The 20,796-nt window shown below is 37.5% G+C and overlaps 1 protein-coding gene across 1 annotated transcript; it reads right to left on the bottom strand.

Annotated features, from left to right (window-relative positions):
- Window positions 1-2,591: 2,591 nt before the first annotated feature.
- On the bottom strand, window positions 2,592-20,152 carry muc13b (mucin 13b, cell surface associated). Its single transcript, XM_061966229.2, has 12 exons — window positions 20,021-20,152; window positions 16,850-17,143; window positions 16,652-16,768; window positions 12,084-12,193; window positions 11,521-11,579; window positions 9,680-9,837; window positions 9,474-9,602; window positions 9,352-9,397; window positions 9,238-9,275; window positions 9,065-9,152; window positions 4,506-4,794; window positions 2,592-2,889 (listed from the first exon to the last, which is right to left on the bottom strand). The coding sequence occupies exons 1-12, from the start codon at window positions 20,073-20,075 to the stop codon at window positions 2,662-2,664; spliced, it is 1,611 nt and encodes a 536-aa protein (XP_061822213.1). The 5' UTR covers window positions 20,076-20,152; the 3' UTR covers window positions 2,592-2,661.
- Window positions 20,153-20,796: the final 644 nt, after the last annotated feature.

Here is a 20,796-nt window from a genome sequence, read left to right on the forward strand (position 1 = left end):
AGTATAACCCATTTACCACTTAATATTAATGCTGCCGCAACTACGACTCTTGCTGGTACCATTCCCAAATTATGGCAACGCCATTGATAGAATAGCACCGCTAAAGCTTAAAAAGGCCCCTAGAAGGTGTACCCCCTGGTTTACAGAAGAAACCAAAGCTCTTGAACTATCATGTAGAAAGCTGGAACGCAAATGGCGTGCGACTAAACTTGAGGTCTTCCATCAAGCATGGAGTGATAGTTGAATAACTTATAAATACTCTCTTACCACAGCTAAAACGATAAATGATGCATATCCCAGAGCGTTAATCAGATTTTAATGAACATTGACTTGCATAGTTTAACTCACTGAGTGTTCCTTTAACCCAGTTTGGTGAGTTAAAGGAACTCTAACATGGTGTTAGAGCTCAGTGGCCTCGTGGTTAGAGTGTCTGCCCTGAGATCGGTAGGTCGTGAGTTCAAACCGAGTCACCAAAGACTATAAAAATGGGACCCATTACCTCCCTGCTTGGCACTCAGCATCAAGCGTTGGAATTGGGGGTTAAATCACTAAGATGATTCCCGAGCGCAGCCACCGCTGCTGCTCACTGCTCCCCTCACCTCCCAGGGAGTGGAACAAGGGGATGGGTCAAATGCAGAGGGTAATTTCACCACACCTAGTGTGTGTGTATGCTACGATCAGTGATACTTTAAATATTGAACTATTTTGAAAATATGAATATAACTGTTATGCTGATGACAGCCAACTCTACATGCCCCTGAAGCTGACCAACACTCCGGATTGTAGTCAGCTGGAGGCGTGTCTTAATGAAATTAAACAAAACTTCTTGCAACTCAACACCAAGAAAACGGAAATGCTGATTATCGATCCTGCTAAACACCGACATTTATTTAATAATACCACCTTAACATTTGACAACCTAACAATTACACAAGGCGACTCGGTAAAGAATCTGGGTATTATCTTCCACCCAACTCTCTCCTTTGAGTCACACGTTAAGAGTGTTACTAAAACGACCTTCTTTCATCTCCGTAATATCGCTAAAATTTGTTCTATTTTATCCACTAGCGACGCTGAGATCATTATTCATGCGTTCGTTACGTCTCGTCTCGACTACTGTAACGTATTATTTTGGGGTCTCCCTATGTCTAGCATTAAAAGATTACAATTGGTACAAAATGCGGCTGCTAGACTTTTGACAAGAACAAGAAAGTTTGATCATATTACGCCTATACTGTATATACCTTTATATACATATATACATATATATATATACCTATACTGGCTCACCTGCACTGCTTCCTGTGCACTTAAGATGTGACTTTAAGGTTTTACTACTTACGTATAAAATACTACACGGTCTAGCTCCATCCTATCTTGCTGATTGTATTGTACCATATGTCCCGGCAAGAAATCTGCGTTCAAAGAACTCCGGCTTATTAGTGATTCCCAGAGCCCAAAAAAAGTCTGCGGGCTATAGAGCGTTTTCTATTGGGGCTCCAGTACTATGGAATGCCCTCCCGGTAACAATTAGAGATGCTACCTCAGTAGAAGCATTTTAAAACTCATTTGTATACTCTAGCCTTTAAATAGACCCCCCTTTTAGACCAGTTGATCTGCCGTTTCTTTTCTTTTCTCCTCTGCTCCGCTCTCCCTTGTGGAGGGGGGGGGGGACACAGGTCCGGTGGCCATGGATGAAGTGCTGGCTGTCCAGAGTCGGGACCCGGTGTGGACCGCTCGCCTGTGCATCGGTTGGGAACATCTCTGCGCTGCTGACCCGTCTCCGCTCGGGATGGTTTCCTTGCCCTTATGTGGGCTCTGTACCGAGGATGTTGTTGTGGCTTGTGCAGCCCTTTGAGACACTTGTGATTTAGGGCTCTATAAATAAACATTGATTGATTGATTGATTGATTGAACTCTGCAGAGTGTGAAGCTATATAAACCCCCTGCAAAGTGTTAAAATCAACTCTGTGGGGGTGGATTCAACACTGCAGTTGTTGTTGTGTAGATTATTTTTTGTATTTGCTTCTCTTTTTAATACAAAATGTTGGATTTATATGACAACCAGCAAAGACGAAGCATTGTAAATTGTTGTTACTGTGGCACGTCAGCGCCCTAAAGTGGTCTGATAAAGCAGTGCTGTTGAAAAGCCGCAAAAGGCTAGTGATAAGAAAGTTTAATAGTTCAATTTGAACCTGAGCAGCAATAAAACATGTAAAACTTTAATCATTTGTACAAAACCCGGAAATATCTCGGATATGATAAGCGATGCTAAAAAAATAGACAAGGACATACATAACATTAAATTGAATGTGGATGACGTTCAAAAAGCTCCCAGTGGACAAAATATTCTCTCACATGACACAAAACCTAACTAGCTTGAAATATCTAACCCAGAATTACAGATGACAGAACATTAAGAAGAAACATTTGAACATTTTACTTACGAGTGGGTATATTATTCATAAAGCGCCATATAAATCTAAACCTGTTACAAAGGCACTGAATTAAAAAAATCTACAAACACATGACACAAATAAAAGTTAAATATGTTTCCATAAAACAAACCACACTGGCGTTCCCCCTGGTGATGTGTTCAGCACCCTGACATTTATTTAAAAGCATTGCACAATCCCTGAACTGTGGTTGTGCGTCAAAGCCTCAGTAATTGAAGGGTCTCCCGTCATCGTGCGAGTAGTTGCCATTGCTCTGGCCTTGGTTCCGAGCGTACGGATTCAGCTGAGGCCGATCCTGAGTGTACGGGTTGTTCAAAGGTCGCGAATCTGCATAGGAGTTGCTTGCGGCTCGAGTCTGGTCGTACGAGCTGGTCTGGTTGCGAGGATGCTGGTAGGGGCTGCCGCTCGTGCTGTCTGAGTGGTCATTGAGCCACTGCAATGAAAGGATCGTGTTTGTTTTGCGTCAATAATTATTTCAGCACATTTTTGCTGAGTTTTTCCTCGCCTCTGTCGCAACACACTGATACTTTTCACCAAAAACTGGAAGGATTTTTCCCACTTGTTTAGATGACAAAAATGCCATATTTGGATTTGTTTACAATAAGAATAAAAAACAAGATGTTTAATAAACAAACTCTACCTAAAGAATCAATGCAAGAATTAATATCGCTTTTTAAAATGATCCAATATTTACTATCATGGAAAGCAGTTGAATCATGAAATATATATTTTTTGATTACATTAGCCGCTATTTATAGTGGAGCCCAATAAAATATATGTCAAAAATAACATCAAAAGTAAAATAATATAAATAAATACTTGCATATTTTGAAAAAGAGTGCATGTTTTTGGTAATTTAATTTTTAGTCCATGGCACAATAAATGTCAGTAAAATATAATTAAATAAACACCATAAATAAATAACTTTTAAAAATTACAAATTTTTATTGAGCTAATTTATAGCAATATATATACATAAACACACACAATTATATATATATATATATATATATATATATATATATATATATATATATATATATATATATATATATATATATATATATATATACATACATAAATTGTCATGCAGCGATATGAAGCCCCCCCCCCTGAAAATTATCTGTCTAGGATACACTTATTAATGATGAAAAATGATATCTATTTGCGATTAATCACGGTTGAATATTTTAATTGTTTGACAGCCCTAGTTATCTATATTAAAGTTAACTACTGCTGCTTCTTTTTTTTTATTTTTTTTAATAAAAAACAATAATAGTAGTGAAACATAATTAGATAAATACTGTCTAGGGTACACTTATTAATGATGAAAAATTATATGTATCTGCGATAAATCGCGATTAAATAGTTTTATTGTTTGACAGCCCTAGTTATCTATATTAAAGTTAACTATTGCTACTTTAAAAAAAAACAAAAAACAATAATAGTAGTGAAACATATTTAGATAAATACAGTAAATAAATAACTATTTTCAAAATTAACACGAACAACATAAAATACAGTATTTTCTTTTAAGGAACTATAGAATAAATAAAAAAAAGGTCTTTTAACAAAAAAATAAGGACGAAATATCACAGCGAAATCATGCAAATCAAATGCTTGTTTAATTTCTTTATATTTTCTAATCTTTTTTATTTACGCTATCTATTACTCATACTACAGCGCAAAGGCGAGATATGTCACAAATAACAGTCAAAAGAGTAAAATTGTAATTGAAAAATATTTTTCTGATACAAATATATATTTTTAAATTGTTTGAAAAATTGCTTTCTACAACTTTTTGTTTAGTTTTTCTTCTTTAACTACCGAGTAAAACCTTAAGATATTCACTGTGAGAAAAATATTTTTCGTTCATTCTTAAGAGACCCAGCATATTTTTGGAAGTAATAAATGAAAAAAGACTTACAGCCTGAACAAATGATTGACTTTACATCATATCTCCTAAAAAAAGTTGTACTAAAGTGCCCCAAAGCGTACCTGGTGGGTTGCTTCCTTTTTCTTTTTTTTATCTTTGACTACTTTACTCACCGAACTCTTCCCCCCGGCCATCGCGTTGTGGCGGCCATTGCTCTGCGTCATCTCCAGGTTGGTCCCGTTGTCCCAGGCGGTGGAGGCCGTGGCCCGCGGGATCCTGGGCACGCCACCGCTTGGGAAAGGTTTCAGGCCGTGGTCTGCTGATTCTGTCTTTACTGGCGGGGGCTGCCTATTGGCTGGGGGGCTGTCAACCAGCGGGTGCTTATCATTATAGGAGTGGCCCAATTTCTGATTCTCCTCCGCGTTCGACCTCTTGTGTTTCTTGGACGTTTTCTTCGTGGATCTATCAGGACAAAGAATTACAGTCAAAATATTGCAACAGAGTCTATTAATTCCATTGTAGTTTGCAGCTTTCATATATCAAACTTTTTTTGTATTTTCTTTTAGAGCGGTTACATTCTTTTTGCCTTTATGATTTATAAATCGCCATCATTTTAAAATTGACATCGCAACTCATCCTCCGTTGTTTGCTATTGGGCTCGTTTCATGCCATCTGCTGGTTTACATGCATGAATCTCTAGAGCCCAAACATGTTTGTTTTTTTACTTTTCAATGGGGGAAACATACTGTCCTATGTTTGGGTCAGTATGGTAACTGAGAGTCAATACTTGCACATAATCATGAAGAAAAACCTGGTGAGTGTGAATGACCGGAAGAAAAGCTTGCTTGGAGACCAGTCGCTAGGTGTCACTTTTTGGTTTGCGCGTACGAATCCTTATACAAGACATTTTTTGAGGAAAAAATAACTAGAAGCCTAGTAGTATTATGAATGGTAAATGGGTTGTACTTGTACAGCGCTTTTCTACCTTTTTTTTTTTAAGGAACTCAAAGCGCTTTGCCACTATTTCCACATTCACCCATTCACACACTGATGGCGGGAGCTGCCATGCAAGGCGCTAACCAGGACCCATCAGGAGCAAGGCTGAAGTGTCTTGCTCAAGGACACAACGGACGTGACTAGGATTGTAGAAGGTGGGGATTGAACCAGGAACCCTCAGGTTCTCTCCCAACCGCGCCATGCTGTCCCCATGAATGAATCCTTACATTATGAATGTAAGACAACTTTTTAGGGGGAAAATACCTGCAGTATAGTATTATACATTTCTATATTACAAATATAAGACAACTTTTTGGGGGAGAAAATACCTAGGAGTCTTGTATTATGAATACCCAATTTCACGAATATAAGACAACTTTTTTAAAGGGAAAATACCTAATAGTCTTGTATTATAAATCCTTATATCATATTCCTATATTACGAATATAAGACTATTTTTGGGGGGGAAATACCTGGTAAAATACTTACTAATCTTATTTTATGAATCCCTACATTACAAAAATTGGAAGACTTTTTTATGGGAAAAATACCCAGTAGTCTAGTATTATGAATGTCTATATTACAAATATAAGGCAACTTTTTTGGGGGGGGAAATACCTAGTAGTCTTGTAGTATGAATCCCTAAATTACAAATATTAGAATATTTTCAGGGGAAAATACCTAGTAGTCTTGTATTATGAATCCTTATATTATAGCCCTATATTGCAAATATAAGACAACTTTTGTAAGGGAAAAATACCTGGTAAAATACCTTTATTATGGATATTATTGATATCAGGTACTGTAATTTTCATTAGATAACAATAAACAAAACAAATTCAGGATAAAATAACAGCAGGTAGGGTGTTTTTCATTACACAATAATACACGAATGAATCCAAGATAAATGATATCAGGAACTAGGGGTTTCATTCCAATTGTTTTCAGTACATAAAGACATTCAGGATAAAAGTTATCAGAAACTGTTTACATTTAAATGTGATACTTGATTGCTTGAGGGGAAAAACCTGGTAGTCTAGTATCATGAATCCCTACAATACAAATATAAGACAACTTTTGGGGGGAAATATCTACTCGTCTAGTACTACGAGTCCCTGTATTACAAATATAAGATAAGGTTTTTTGGGGGAAACACCTCGTAGTCTTGTATTATAAATCCCTATATCACGAATATAAGACACATTTTTTGTGGAAAATACCTATTAGTATTGTCATATAAATCCCTATATTACACATATAAGAATACTTTTTTTATGGGAAAATACCTAGTAGTCTTGTATTATGAATCCAGATATTCTAAATGTAAGATTACTTTTTAGGGGACAAATACCTATTAGTCTTGTATTCAGGTCAGTCTGGGTACTGAGAATCAATTCTTGCACAGAATCATGAAGTGTGAGTGATGGGAAGAAAAGCTTGCTTGGGTGTAAGTCTTTAGGAATCCCCTGTTGATTTGCATGTGCGAATCCATATTATACAAATATAAGATGGCTTTTGTTGTGGTAAAATACCTAGTACCGTATTTTTCGGACTATAAGTCGCACCGGCCGAAAATGCATAATAAAGAAGGAAAACAACATATATAAGTCGCACTGGAGTATAAGTCGCATTTTTGGGGAACATTTATTTGATAAAAGCCAACACCAAGAATAGACATTTGAAAGGCAATTTAAAATAAATAAAGAATAGTGAACAACAGGCTGAATAAGTGTACGTTATATGAGGCATAAATAAGCAACTGGTATGTTAACGTAACATATTATGGTAAGAGTCATTCAAATAACTACAAACCCCGTTTCCATATGAGTTGGGAAATTGTGTTAGATGTAAATATAAACGGAATACAATGATTTGCAAATCATTTTCAAGCCATATTCAATTGAATGCACTACAAAGACAACATATTTGATGTTCAAACCCATAAACTTTTTTTTTTTCCAAATAATAATTAACTTAGAATTTCATGGCTGCAACACGTGCCATAGTAGTTGGGAAAGGGCATGTTCACCACTGTGTTACATGGCCTTTCCTTTTAACAACACTCAGTAAACGTTTGGGAACTGAGGAGACACATTTTTGAAGCTTCTCAGGTGGAATTCTTTCCCATTCTTGCTTGATGTACAGCTTAAGTTGTTCAACAGTCCGGGGGTCTCCCTTCTGCTATTTTAGGCTTCATAATGCGCCACACATTTTCAATTGGAAACAGGTCTGGACTACAGGCAGGCCAATCTAGTACCTGCACTCTTTTACTATGAAGCCACGTTGATGTAACACATGGCTTGGCATTGTCTTGCTGAAATAAGCAGGGGCGTCCATGGTAACGTTGCTTGGATGGCAACATATGTTGCTCCAAAACCTGTATGTACCTTTTAGCATTAATGGCGACTTCACAGATGTGTAACTTACCCATGTCTTGGGCACTAATACACCCCCATACCATCACAGATGCTGGTTTTTACACTTTGCGCTTATAACAATCCGGATGGTTCTTTTCCTCTTTGGTCCGGAGGACACGACGTCCACAGTTTCCAAAAACAATTTGAAATGTGGACTCGTCAGACCAGAGAACACTTTTCCACTTTATATCAGTCCATCTTAGATGAGCTCAGGCCCAGCGAAGCCGACGGCGTTTCTGGGTGTGGTTGATAAACAGTTTTCGCCTTGCATAGGAGAGTTTTAACTTGCACTTACAGATGTAGCGACCAACTGTAGTTACTGACAGTGGGTTTCTGAAGTGTTCCTGAGCCCATGTGGTGATATCCTTTACACACTGATGTCGCTTGTTGATGCAGTACAGCCTGAGGGATGGAAGGTCACGGGCTTAGCTGCTTACGTGCAGTGATTTCTCCACATTCTCTGAACCCTTTGATGATATTACGGAGCGTAGATGGTGAAATCCCTAAATTCTTTGCAATAGCTGGTTGAGAAAGGTTTTTCTTAAACTGTTCAACAATTTTCTCACGCATTTGTTGACAAAGTGGTGACCCTCACCCCATCCTTGTTTATGAATGACTGAGCATTTAATGTAATCTACTTTTATACCCAATCATGGCACCCACCTGTTCCCAATTTGCCTGTTCACCTGTGGGATGTTCCAAATAAGTGTTTGATGAGCATTCCTCAACTTTATCAGTATTTATTGACACCTTTCCCAACTTCTTTGTCACGTGTTGCTGACATCAAATTCTAAAGTTAATGATTATTTGCAAAAAAAAAAAGTTTATCAGTTTGAACATGAAATATGTTGTCTTTGTAGCATATTCAACTGAATATGGCTTGAAAATGATTTGCAAATCATTGTATTCCGTTTATATTTACATCCAACACAATTTCCCAACTCATATGGAAACGGGGTTTGTATAACATATAGAACATGCTATACAATCTGTCACTCCTAATCGCTAAATCCCATGACATCTTATACGTCTAGTCTCTTACGTGAATGAGCTAAATAATATTATTTGATATTTTACGATAATGTGTTAATAATTTCACACATAAGTCGCACCCCTGGCCAAACTATGAAAAAATCTGCGACTTATAGAAATATGGTAGTTGTGTGTTTGTGTCAGTATGGTAACTGGGACTCAATTCTTGCACAGAACCTTGAAAAAGAAGTCCTCGTTGTGAGTGGCAGGAAGAAAAGCTGGCCGTCTGCTTGTTATATTTCGGCCAATAGGGGGCTAACTGGGTTACCTTGGCCGATACAACTCACTTGCAAGACATGACGATCAGAACGATGGTCGAGATGAGCAACAGCCCTCCTAACACGGAGCCGACAACCACCAACGCCAGCTGCCATTCTAACGAGCAGGAAATAGGACGTTAGAGCACACGGTGCAGCTTACTGTCACGCTAGACAACACATGTAGCGACTGTTTCACTCACTTTCATTGCAGTTAAAACCAGACTGACCGTATGGACAACTGATAGAAAAAATACACATGCATTGTTATTATCGTTAATAATAATATTATTATTTCAGACAATGAAGCTACTTACTCCATACAATGTTGAGATCCGTTTGGTTTCTGGCCACTTGGACAAGCTGCAGATGTAGAGCAGTTGGAAATGAGATTTGAAAAGATGCACTACCTTGTTGTCAGCCAATCAGGCGCACTTACCGACACACATCCTCTCGCTGAAGTCGGTCTCAATGTAACCCTCCGCACAGGCGCACTTCAGGAAGCCTTTTTCAGCCGAACACAACGATGTTTCCTTCTGGCAGGGGTTCTTAAGACACAGGTCGCTCTCTGCAAACGACGAGAAAAGAAATGACCGTATTGACACGGATATAAGATGACGACTTGGGGGTGGGGGGTTTACGTACTAGAAAAGGTGGAATTGGCCAGAATGCAGTTGACGCATTTGGAAGCATTCGCCATGACGTCATCAAACGTCTGTGTCGTGATAGGAAGAGTCACAAGGAAAAAGAGCTCTACAGCCGCGTTGACGCCGCTTGAATTTGATCGCTTGTTTTCCAAGCGCCTGTGCAGACATAATGACATAATAATAACAATAACAATAATGGTTTTGTTTATTTTGAACATACTTGAGAAGGACAAAATATAAATATGTTTTGTAGTAAAGATTTAGTCAAATAACGAATAAGTAAATAATAAAGGAGTACAAATTGATAGAATCGTTGCATACACAAAAAACACACTATTGTGGGATATATGATAAACATTACTTGATTTGTATAGTGAAAATAAAAACTGTCAAAACCATTGTTTAACAAATAAATGAACATAATATAGCCAGATAATAGATAACACATTGTTATTACCTTATATGATGAATTCAGGATTAATGATATCGGGTACTGTGGTTCTTGTTAAATTACAATAAACGAGATAAATAACGGAAGGTAACTGTTGTTTTCATTACACAGTGATACATGAATCCAAGATAAATGATATCAGAGAATAGGGTTTTCATTCAAATGGTATGCAGTACATGAAGAAATTCAGGATAAAAGTTGTTTTCATTTAAATTTGATACATGAATGAGTTCAGATACTGTAATTCCCATTAAATGATAATAAATTATTCCAGGTAAAAAAATATATCTGATGTGGTGTTTTTATTAAACATAATACATTATTGAAATCGGATAAGATACTGTAAATGGTTTTCATTAAACAATAAATGGAAAAAAACTGTAAATGATATCAGATACTGTGTTTTTTCATTAATAAATGAATGCATTCAGGATACATGATAACAGAGATTGTTGTTTTCATTCAAAATTGATGCATGAATGAACTTAGGATAAATGACAACGGGTGCTGTTGATGAGGTGGTTCAGGCATCTGGTCAGGATGCCACCCGAACGCCTCCCTAGGGAGGTGTTTCGGGCACGTCCGACCGGTAGGAGGCCACGGGGAAGACCCAGGACACGCTGGGAAGACTATCTCTCCCGGCTGGCCTGGGAACGCCTCGGGATCCCCCGGGAGGAGCTGGACCAAGTGGCTGGGGAGAGGGAAGTCTGGGCTTCCCTGCTTAAGCTGCTGCCCCCGCGACCCGACCTCGGATAAGCGGAAGAAGATGGATGGATGGATGGATGGATGGATGGGTGCTGTTGTTTTCATCCCAAAAAAATCATACATGAATAAATTCAGGATAAATGGTATCAGATACTGTAATTCTTATTAAGTAATCCAGGACATTATATCAGATACTGTGGTTTTCATGAAACAATATTAACTGAATTTGAGACAAATTATATTCGATTATAAACAATAATAAATTAATACATTTGGATAAATTATGTCATATACTGTACTGTTTTTTATTAACCAATAAATGAACCCATTCAGGCTAAATGATATCAAATACAGTGGTCTTTATTGCTCAATGATAAATTAATGCATTCAGGATATCGTAAAGCCCTGCGATGAGGTGGCGACTTGTCTAGGGTGTACCCCGCCTTCCACCCGATTGTAGCTGAGATAGGCTCCAGCGCCCCCCGCGACCCCAAAAGGGAATAAGCGGTAGAAAATGGATGGATGGATGGATATCGTAAATTAAAGATCATACTGTAGTTTTCATCAAAATTAATTAATGGGAAATTAAGGATACATTATATTAGATGCTGTGGTTTTCATGAAACAATAATAAGTGTGTGACTTTAGAATTAATTCTATGGTGAAAGTGTTAGGCAACTTACTTGAGTTCCAGCACATTACTGGAAATGTGGCCAGAAATGTCTCTGAATGAACACCTTAGCTGTGTTGTGGAGAGAGAATATATATTTTAGGTTAACTATGACTTCATCTCACACACTCAAATGTATGACGCCACTGTTTACATGATGTACAGTATTATTTCTGACCTTGTTCAAAATGTAAGTGTAAACAAACCAATACACTATGTGGTGGTGCTGTAATCAAACCCTGTCAGATTGACTTGAATTTTCTCACACAGCTCTACAAAACCCCCACAGGGGTTGAGTTGAATCACCACCAAATTTGGCACACGCCTGTAAGGGACTGTCAAGCGCATGTGTGTCAAATTTGAGTCAGATTGGCTAAAAAAACACAAAATGTGTCATTGGCCATTTGTGTAATGACTGGAACACTTCAAAAATGTCTTTATTACATGCTAGCATGTCTTTCAGTGCATCTTGACCGACACCCAGAGGAGGCGTCACAACTTTGTGACTGTAAATATTTAAAATCCAAACAACTGTGTTGAATATTGGTGGCTCCACAGTACAAAAAACAAACAAACCTGTTCAGTAATTTGGTTTGCGGCGTCGGCAAATGCGTCTGATGTTTTGGTTGCCATTTCCTCAACATATGTTAATGAGGGCACCTGCAGTTGTCCAGGGAAAACTTGAGCTGAAATAAAAGAAATTGACAAAAACATTGGATTACCGCTCATAAGGAAATATTGGACTGATCCGAATGTAAGACATATCTTAGTATTTTGTTATCAGAACAAAGACAGGTCGTCTTATATTTGGGGTCCATCCATCCATCCATCTATCCATCCATTTTCTACCGCTTGTCCCTTTTGGGGTCGCTATTTGGGGTCTTGAGATTTAAAACTTGCCAACCAACAGATGGAGCTATTAGGGTTTCAAATCAATTCCTAATTTTCAAAAAATCGATTTAATTTACTATTTAAAAAAAAAAAAATTCAGAAAAAAAATGTATGTATGTGTGTATATATATACACATACATACATATATATATATATATATACATATATATATACATATACATATACATATACATATATATATATATATATATATATATATATATATATATATATATATATATATATATATATACACATACACATACATATATATATATATATATATATATATATACGTATGCACACCTATTTTTTACTTTAAGAATCCATTTTTAAATCAACGTTTTTCAGCCATTTCCTCGCTTACTTGCTGCGTGTATACATCATATGTCAGCAACCAAAAGGACGTTTTGCAACCTGTAACCTCTTTAAAAAAGGTTTTATTGTAAGTTTCATACCAAATAACACATTGCCTGAATCGGTTTGAATAGAGAATCGTGTTCTATCGTGGAGCCGTTTTGAATCGAATCGCCATCTCAATAATCGGAATCGAATTGTGAGTAGTTGTAGGATTCCCATCTCAAGGAGATAATCTCGAGTCAACACGATTCTTATAATATACTATATTAGAGAATAGTTTACAGGTTACGAAAGCTCCTCTTGGCTGCTGACATGTGACGTATACACGCAGCGAGTAAGCGTGGAAATGGCCTAAAAAAACGTATTTTTAAAAATTGGTTCTTGAAAACAAAAAAGTATTTTTTTGGCTCAATTTTGAAAATGATGAATGGATATTTATAATTGGAATAAATAAGGATTGTAATTTGAATATTAATATATATTTTTTAGCACTTCCTGCCAATGAGCAGTGCAAGGCCCAAAATAATTTGTTCACAATATTACAGTTTTGTCTAAAATATAAGACAACAGGGACTATAAGACCACATCTCTTTTTCAAGATCTGTTATTGAAAAAGCCAAAAAACACCTAAAAACCATGCGTTCAACAGTGTGGGGGGAGGTGTAGTCAGCGCTGCCTGCAGGAGGGAAAGTCACAGACGCTGGCCATGGGGCTGAGGACCAGCACCATCGGGCAGATAAATAATGATAAATAAATGGGTTGTACTTGTATAGCGCTTTTCTACCTTCAAGGTACTCAAAGCGCTTTGACACTACTTCCACATTTACCCATTCACACACACATTCACACACTGATGGCGGGAGCTGCCATGCAAGGCGCTAACCAGCACCCATCAGGAGCAAGGGTGAAGTGTCTTGCTCAGGACACAACGGACATGACGAGGTTGGTACTAGGTGGGGATTGAACCAGGGACCCTCGGGTTGCGCACGGCCATTCTTCCACTGCACCACGCCGTCCCTTGATGCGGGGCATGTGCTGACCATACTTGCCAACCCTCCCGATTTTTCCGGGAGACTCCCGAATTTCAGTGTCCCTCCCGAAAATCCCCCGGGGCAACCATTCTCCCGAATTTCTCCCGATTTTCACTCGGACAACAATATTAAGGGCGTGCCGTGATAGCACTGTCTTTAGCGTCCTCTACAACCAGTCGACGCGTCCGTTTTTTCACCATACAAACAGCGTGCCGGCCCAGTCACATGTTCTATGCGGCTTCTGCATACACACGAAAGTGACTGCAAGACATACTTGATCAACAGCCATACGGGTCACACTGAGGGTGGCCGTATAAACAACTTTAACACTGTTACAAATATGCGCCACACTGTGAACCCACACCAAACAAGAATGACAAACACATTTCGGGAGAACATCCGCACCGTAACACAACATAAACACAACAGAACAAATACCCAGAATCCCTTGCATTCCTAACTCTTCAGGGCTACAATATACACCCTCGCTATATGGTGCTGACGGCGAGACACAGCGAGCAGGTGATTAGATTTCACAGGTGGTACGTGTTAATCTAATCATCTGTTGTCTTTAACAGTAAACGGCCGGGAGCAGGAGGGGGAGAGAGGATATGGACGTGGCTGAAAATTCGCGTCCTGCTTGAGAGAGAACTTTGTGAAAACAATCTGATGATTAAAACCTTGTTAAAACCTACACGCTTGGCTTCGGTGCTGTGTCTGACAGTGGAACTCCGGGGAAGTACTTCCACAAACAGATATAAGATTACATTAAAAAAAGAATAGAGTACATTCCAGCTACGGAAAAACAGCGAATAAGAGACTCAACCATAAAAAGTCCTAAAAAAAATTGTTTTTTCATACTGTAAATCCTATCATATGCCCTTCATAGTTCATTAACAAAATGGATGGAAATTCCGTTTTTTTTTTTTTTACAAATTATAGAAAGAAAATCTGCGAATAGGCGGAAAACTACAATATGCATAAAAAATAGGAAATCACCATCATTCTATGATTAACATCATAACTCCTGTTTGCTAACTTTTGAGACACTATTTTCTTCTCAACTGTCTCATTGGTGTGTGAGTGACAGGTAGAAAATCTCGCTTTGAGGAGAAGTTGTTTGGGTGTCACCTTTTGGATTGCATGAATACATCTCGAGACAGGGGTTTCAATTAGAAGGAGAGTGAGGATGTTCTACATGGGCCCCAAGCACACAGGGGCCCTTGGACTTTTGTCAAGTTTAACATTTTTTTTTCTGTCAATTTAAGACTTGGATACGTAAATTATATACACTAAAAAAAACAACGTCATAAATGTTAATGTAACATAAATATAGCCTTGAAAGTTCAATAACAAGATCACTTGAATCTAATTCAAAAGGATTTACACCCCCTATCAAAAATGCAAAATGGTTTGTTCTATGTGGATAACAACACATCTGGCATGGAACAAAGCTCACCTTTTGGCATTCACACACAGCACCAGCATTTTGGAGCAAAGATGAGGTGAGAGAAGAACGGTACAAATATAATACAGCTATTTGTGGCAGCATTGGAAAAAGCTATGGAAAAGTTTCACTTCTGATGTTCCACTTTAAAAAACATTTGGGGGGGATATTGCATTCGTTATAAAATATACAAAACATTAAAAAAAATCACTTTATGTTGACAGATTTTAGCGTTCAATAATTTTGGGGGTAATTAATATACGACTTATTTTTAACATTTTTATGATTGAGACCCTTTCGGGTCCCCGTGACCAAACTTGAGGGGAGCCCCAAAAAGTAAAAAAAAAAAAAAATCTGTATATTGTACTGGTTTTGACAATGAAAAAAACATCAAAATGGCCACGGCATGCTGTGATTTCTCAGTGGGAAAAGTTTGGACACCCCTGCTCTAGACCAGTGTTTTTCAACCACTGTGCCGCGGCACACTAGTGTGCCGCGGCACACTAGTGTGCCGTGAGGTACAGTCTGGTGTGCCGTTGGAGATGATCTATTTTCACCTATTTGGGTTAAAAATATTTTTTGCAAACCAGTAATTATAGATGTGTTGTTGTTGAGCTCGGCAGAGTAACCGTGTAATACTCTTCCATATCAGTAGGTGGCAGCCGGTAGCTAATTGCTTTGCAGATGTCAGAAACAGCGGGAGGCAGCGTGCAGGTAAAAAGGTATCTATTGCTTCAACCAAAAATAAACAAAAGGTGAGTGCCCCTAAGAAAAGTAATTGAAGCTTAGGGAAGGCTATGCAGAACGAAACTAAAACTGAACTGGCTACACAGTAAACAAAAACAGAATGCTGGACGACAGCAAAGACTTACGGTGGAGCAAAGACGGCGTCCACAATGTACATCAGAACATGACATGACAATCAACAATGTCCCCACAAAGAAGGATAAAAACAACTGAAATATTCTTGATTGCTAAAACCAAGTAGATGCGGGAAATATCGCTCAAAAGGAAAACATGAAACTGCTACAGGAAAATACCAAAAAAAGAGAAAAAGCCATTAAAACAAGAACTAAAACACTACACACAGGAAAACAGCAAAAAAGTCCAAATAAGTCAGGGTGTGATGTGACAGGTGGTGACAGTACACCTACTTTGAGACAAGAGCTATAGTGATGCATGCTTGGTTATGCTTTAAAGTCATACCCAACAATTGCGACAACGACTTTTTACTGTCAACTGACTTTCCTTTTTTAATGATGTCTGCTGGTGGTGTGCCTCCGCATTTTTTCAACGCAAAAAATGTGCCTTGGCTCAAAAAAGGTTAAAAAACACTGCTCTAGACCCTCAATCTAAAACGTCTTTTTTTCCCCACTTTCACCGTCCGTCCTATATTTGAGTGATTAATACTCACCGCTCTGACAACCGTATCCATTGTAGAATTCCCCAGCCCTGCACAAGCATACAAACGTTTCGTTGACACGAGCCTCACAGGTGCTCCCGGGGCCACAAGGGTGAGAGTCGCAAATACCTTCAGAGTGGACAAAAACCATTTATGCACTTACAGTACTAACAACACGAGCATGGATGTGTACGGTACGGCTCAAAGTACCTGGAACTTCTGTGGTCAGAGGAACTGTTGGAGGATTACTCGATGGAGCCACTGAATTTGGGGATGAAGGATGAATGGATGGACTGACAGGTTCTGTAGGGTCGGTGGCAGGGACTGGAGTGGGTTCTGTAGCGTTAGCTGGGTCGGTGGCAGGGACTGGAGTGGGTTCTGTAGCGTTAGCTGGGTCGGTGGCAGGGACTGGAGTAGGTTCTGTAGCGCTAGCTGGGTCGATGGCAGGGACTGGAGTAGGTTCTGTAGGGTTAGCTGGGTCGGCGGCAGTGACTGTAGTAGGTTCTGTAGGTTTGACATCAATTTGCAAATATCTGATTTAGTACTTAGAGCAATTGTTAGCATTCTAAAATTAGCATTCAAGTTTTTGCTAATTTGGCAGATATATACTTCAACGTCAAATATTTTGTTACTTGACAAATAACACCTGTTAATATTAGTATGCTAACTTTTTTACGCTAGTTTCATAGGTATCTATCTACCTCAGTCATATTTCGGTACTTGACGCATGCTAACGTTAGCATGCTAGCATTTTCAACACATTTTTCGAGTACGCACCTCCTAGTAATATATTTTGGCACCTGGCGCATGCTGCAGTTTGCATTTCGGCATGCTAGATTTTTAGCTAATTTAGCAGGTTACACCTCGGTGTCATATATTTTGGTATTTCACTAATGCTAGCATGTTAGCATAATACTGTTAGCATGCCAGCTTTTTTTGTGTGCTAATTTTGCAGGTATATACTTCAACATGAAATATTTTGTTACTTGACAAATGATACCTGTCAACATGCTAACATTAGTATGCCGTCTTTTTTTACGCTAATTTCATAGGTATCTACCTCAGTCATATTTCGGTACTGGACGCATGCTAACGTTAGCATGTTAGCATTTTCAACACATTTTTCAAGTACACACCTCGGAGTAATATATGTTGGTACCTGGCGCATGCTTCAGTTTGCATTTCGGCATGCTAGATTTTTAGCTAATTTAGCAGGTTGCACCTCGGTGTCATATATTTTGGTATTTCACTAATGCTAGCATGTTGGCATAATACTGTTAGCATGCCAGCTTTTTTTTTTTTAGCTAATTTTGCTCATATTTTTTATTACGTGATGTTATCTGGCCAGCATGCTATCTTTTAACATTTCAGTTCGGCTTTGGCTCTTCAGCATTCACACAAAATGTTTACCAAGACTGCATTTTCAAGTTCTTTGGAAAAAAAAGGATTATACTGGTTTTGAAGACGAAAAAGACCAAAATGGCCCCGACATTCTTTAATTTGTCTGTCTGTGGCCATCAATCGAAAAAGTTTGGCCACCACATTCATGGAAGTGAACACTCTTTCTATACACAGTAGGCCTGTTCAAAGGTAGAATAGAGGTTCCAATAAAGGTACGAAATTAAACCTGCTTGAGCTAAATACGTGTTAAAAATCCAGCCTTAAAACCTAATCTTTACTACATAAAGCTGTCATTTTCAAACCATACATTTATTCATTCAAAACATTTGTCTTATTGAACGCAGCTCCGATTGTAAGCTAATGCTAAGGAAGTATAACTTTTTTAAACAATTTTTTATTGAACAACAAACATACATTTATTATGCACACAAAAGTCAAGGCACTTTCAACATCAGAAAAACATGTCAAGGAAAAAAAGCAAATACAGATAGAGTATTAAATAATATAATAAAAAAATATGAAAAAAAAAAAAAAGACAAAAAGGGCTACCTAAACCACTTTAAATGTTTTTAACAAAGATATCAATTTAAGGTTTTTTTTTTTTTTTTTACACTTAATCATCCTCCAAAATTTGATTGATAATTGTAAACCATTAAGCCAATTAGAAAATGTAGGTCATAATAATACATTATTAATAATAATAATAAAAAATAAAATAAAAGAATGTAATTATATATATATATATATATACACACACATATAGGGCGTAATCCTTTTTTTAATTATTATTTTTTCTAATATTATTGATGTATCTGTAAATACTATTTTGTTTTCCTGCTGTTTCTTTCTTTTTTTGGGGGGGGGTGGGGGGGGGGTGTCATGGTTGGGATATAAACAAATTTTTTTTTTTGACATTTAGGGCAGTCTACAGATATATGATGTATGTAAATATGATGTGATGGATAGGAATGTCTGATGCTGGATGTCAATAAAAATTACATGACAAAAAAAAAAGAAAATTTAGGCCATACTTTCATAAATCCACATTTATGTAGAACATTTTTTTGCCTGGAGCATAATAATGTTGACAAACATTTTCTATGTTACAGTCGTTTAAAAAAATACCAAATGTGAACAAATGCTAAGGAAGTTGAACTGTCCATGTTGTAAATAATGTCAATAATTCAATGTATGTACTCTGATGATTATCTTGTGTGATGACTGTATTATGATGATAGTATATATCTGTATCATGAATGATCATATTAAGTGGACCCCGACTTAAACAAGTGGAAAAACTTATTGGGGTGTTACCATTTAGTGGTCAATTGTACGGAATATGTACTGCACTGTGCAATCTACTAATAAAAGTTTCAATCAATCAATCAATCAATCAACGCTAACGCTAAATGAAATCGTATACAAGGATGCTGTGGTAATTCCATTGAAAAGGTTGACAATGTGCTTTTGAACTGATTAAGGTTCAAAGCACATAGAGCACTGAGTAAAGCAAACATTCTGTCCTGTCGGGAAGAAAAGGTGTGTAATAAATGGGACATTGGGTAAGTTTTGATTGCCTGTTATCAACACACTTGTCAAATATTTACACTGTGTGAGCTTGTACTACCTATTTCTGATATAAATCATTTATAGAAGAGCAAAAAGACCATTATATTTTTTATCTTTTAGAAAATAGTCATCGTAATGTTTTTAATTGTTTTGGATGTGCTCGTAAAGTTAACAAGCACAATTAAGGAGTTTATGTAATCCAAAAATGTCTCTATACTGCAGCAATTTACTGTTCATTTAGATAATAGATGGAATAATTCCATTTTAAAATAGTTAATACATCATGAATGAATAGGACACTAAATTGATCAATAACAAGATCAATGATGAATGGATGAAAAAACAACATTGTATACAATAAAAGCATCTATAGGCAAGCAAAATGAATGACATATATTCAAAGTTACTTACTGTTCCAGGCAGCGATGAGGCAAAAGACAAAGAGACGTTTCAATTGTGGCCCCATGGTGGAAGTAAAAAAGTCCTAAATGTAATAAAGTGAGAAGAGCTGCGAGTCTTCAATGCCCTCCAAGCTTGGCTGATGACGCATACGACTTGGGTTCTGCTCACTTTTAATCATTTGCCACTCCTTCAAAGAGGCTGGAAATGTGTGCAAAAAAAGAGTGGTGGCTTCCTGGATGCATGACTGACATGTTCTTACGGCTTTGGGGCCCCAGATTTGACGTTTGACCCTTCAGTGGAAATACACCGACACAATACAACAGCGCCATTGGGAAATATGACCATTTGAAGAAAAATGATCACTACATTGTTGTGGTTGTTTGGAGCTTGCTGAGTCCCACTGGAAAGTATCGCTGTTATTATGACGATGTCATGGAGCAAAATGAGCACTGATTTAGCTGAAAAGGCAGATTTTTTACATATACCGATTCGATTTCCGACCTAAAGAAGTGGCTTCATTTTACTATACATTTTTTTTAAACAATTAATGATATGAGTTTTCAAATGTATGTCTCTTTTTAATTTATTTATTTTTAAATGTATTCATTTATCACTTTATGGAATTTATTAATCGATTTTTGACAGCACGCTTAGCCTTTACTCACCACAAGGAAGAAAAAGTCCTGTTTTAAGTTCATTTAATAATTTAAACAAATACATAAAATGTAGGGATGCCGATAAATGCGTTAAAATGTAATATCGGAAATTATCGGTATCGTTTTTTT

Source organism: Nerophis lumbriciformis, linkage group LG11 (assembly GCF_033978685.3).
Source record: "Nerophis lumbriciformis linkage group LG11, RoL_Nlum_v2.1, whole genome shotgun sequence".
Classification (NCBI taxonomy): domain Eukaryota; kingdom Metazoa; phylum Chordata; class Actinopteri; order Syngnathiformes; family Syngnathidae; genus Nerophis; species Nerophis lumbriciformis.

What these genes read in the sequence shown, in the direction of transcription:
- muc13b (XM_061966229.2), bottom strand. Translation starts at nt 20,075, where the DNA reads ATGGGGCCACAATTGAAACGTCTCTTTGTCTTTTGCCTCATCGCTGCC. An exon ending in CAAACCAAATTACTGAACAG is followed by an intron (nt 11,580 to 12,083) that starts GTTTGTTTGTTT and finishes TCCACAACACAG; the next exon opens with CTAAGGTGTTCATTCAGAGA. An exon ending in TGGCCGGGGGGAAGAGTTCG is followed by an intron (nt 2,890 to 4,505) that starts GTGAGTAAAGTA and finishes CTTTCATTGCAG; the next exon opens with TGGCTCAATGACCACTCAGA.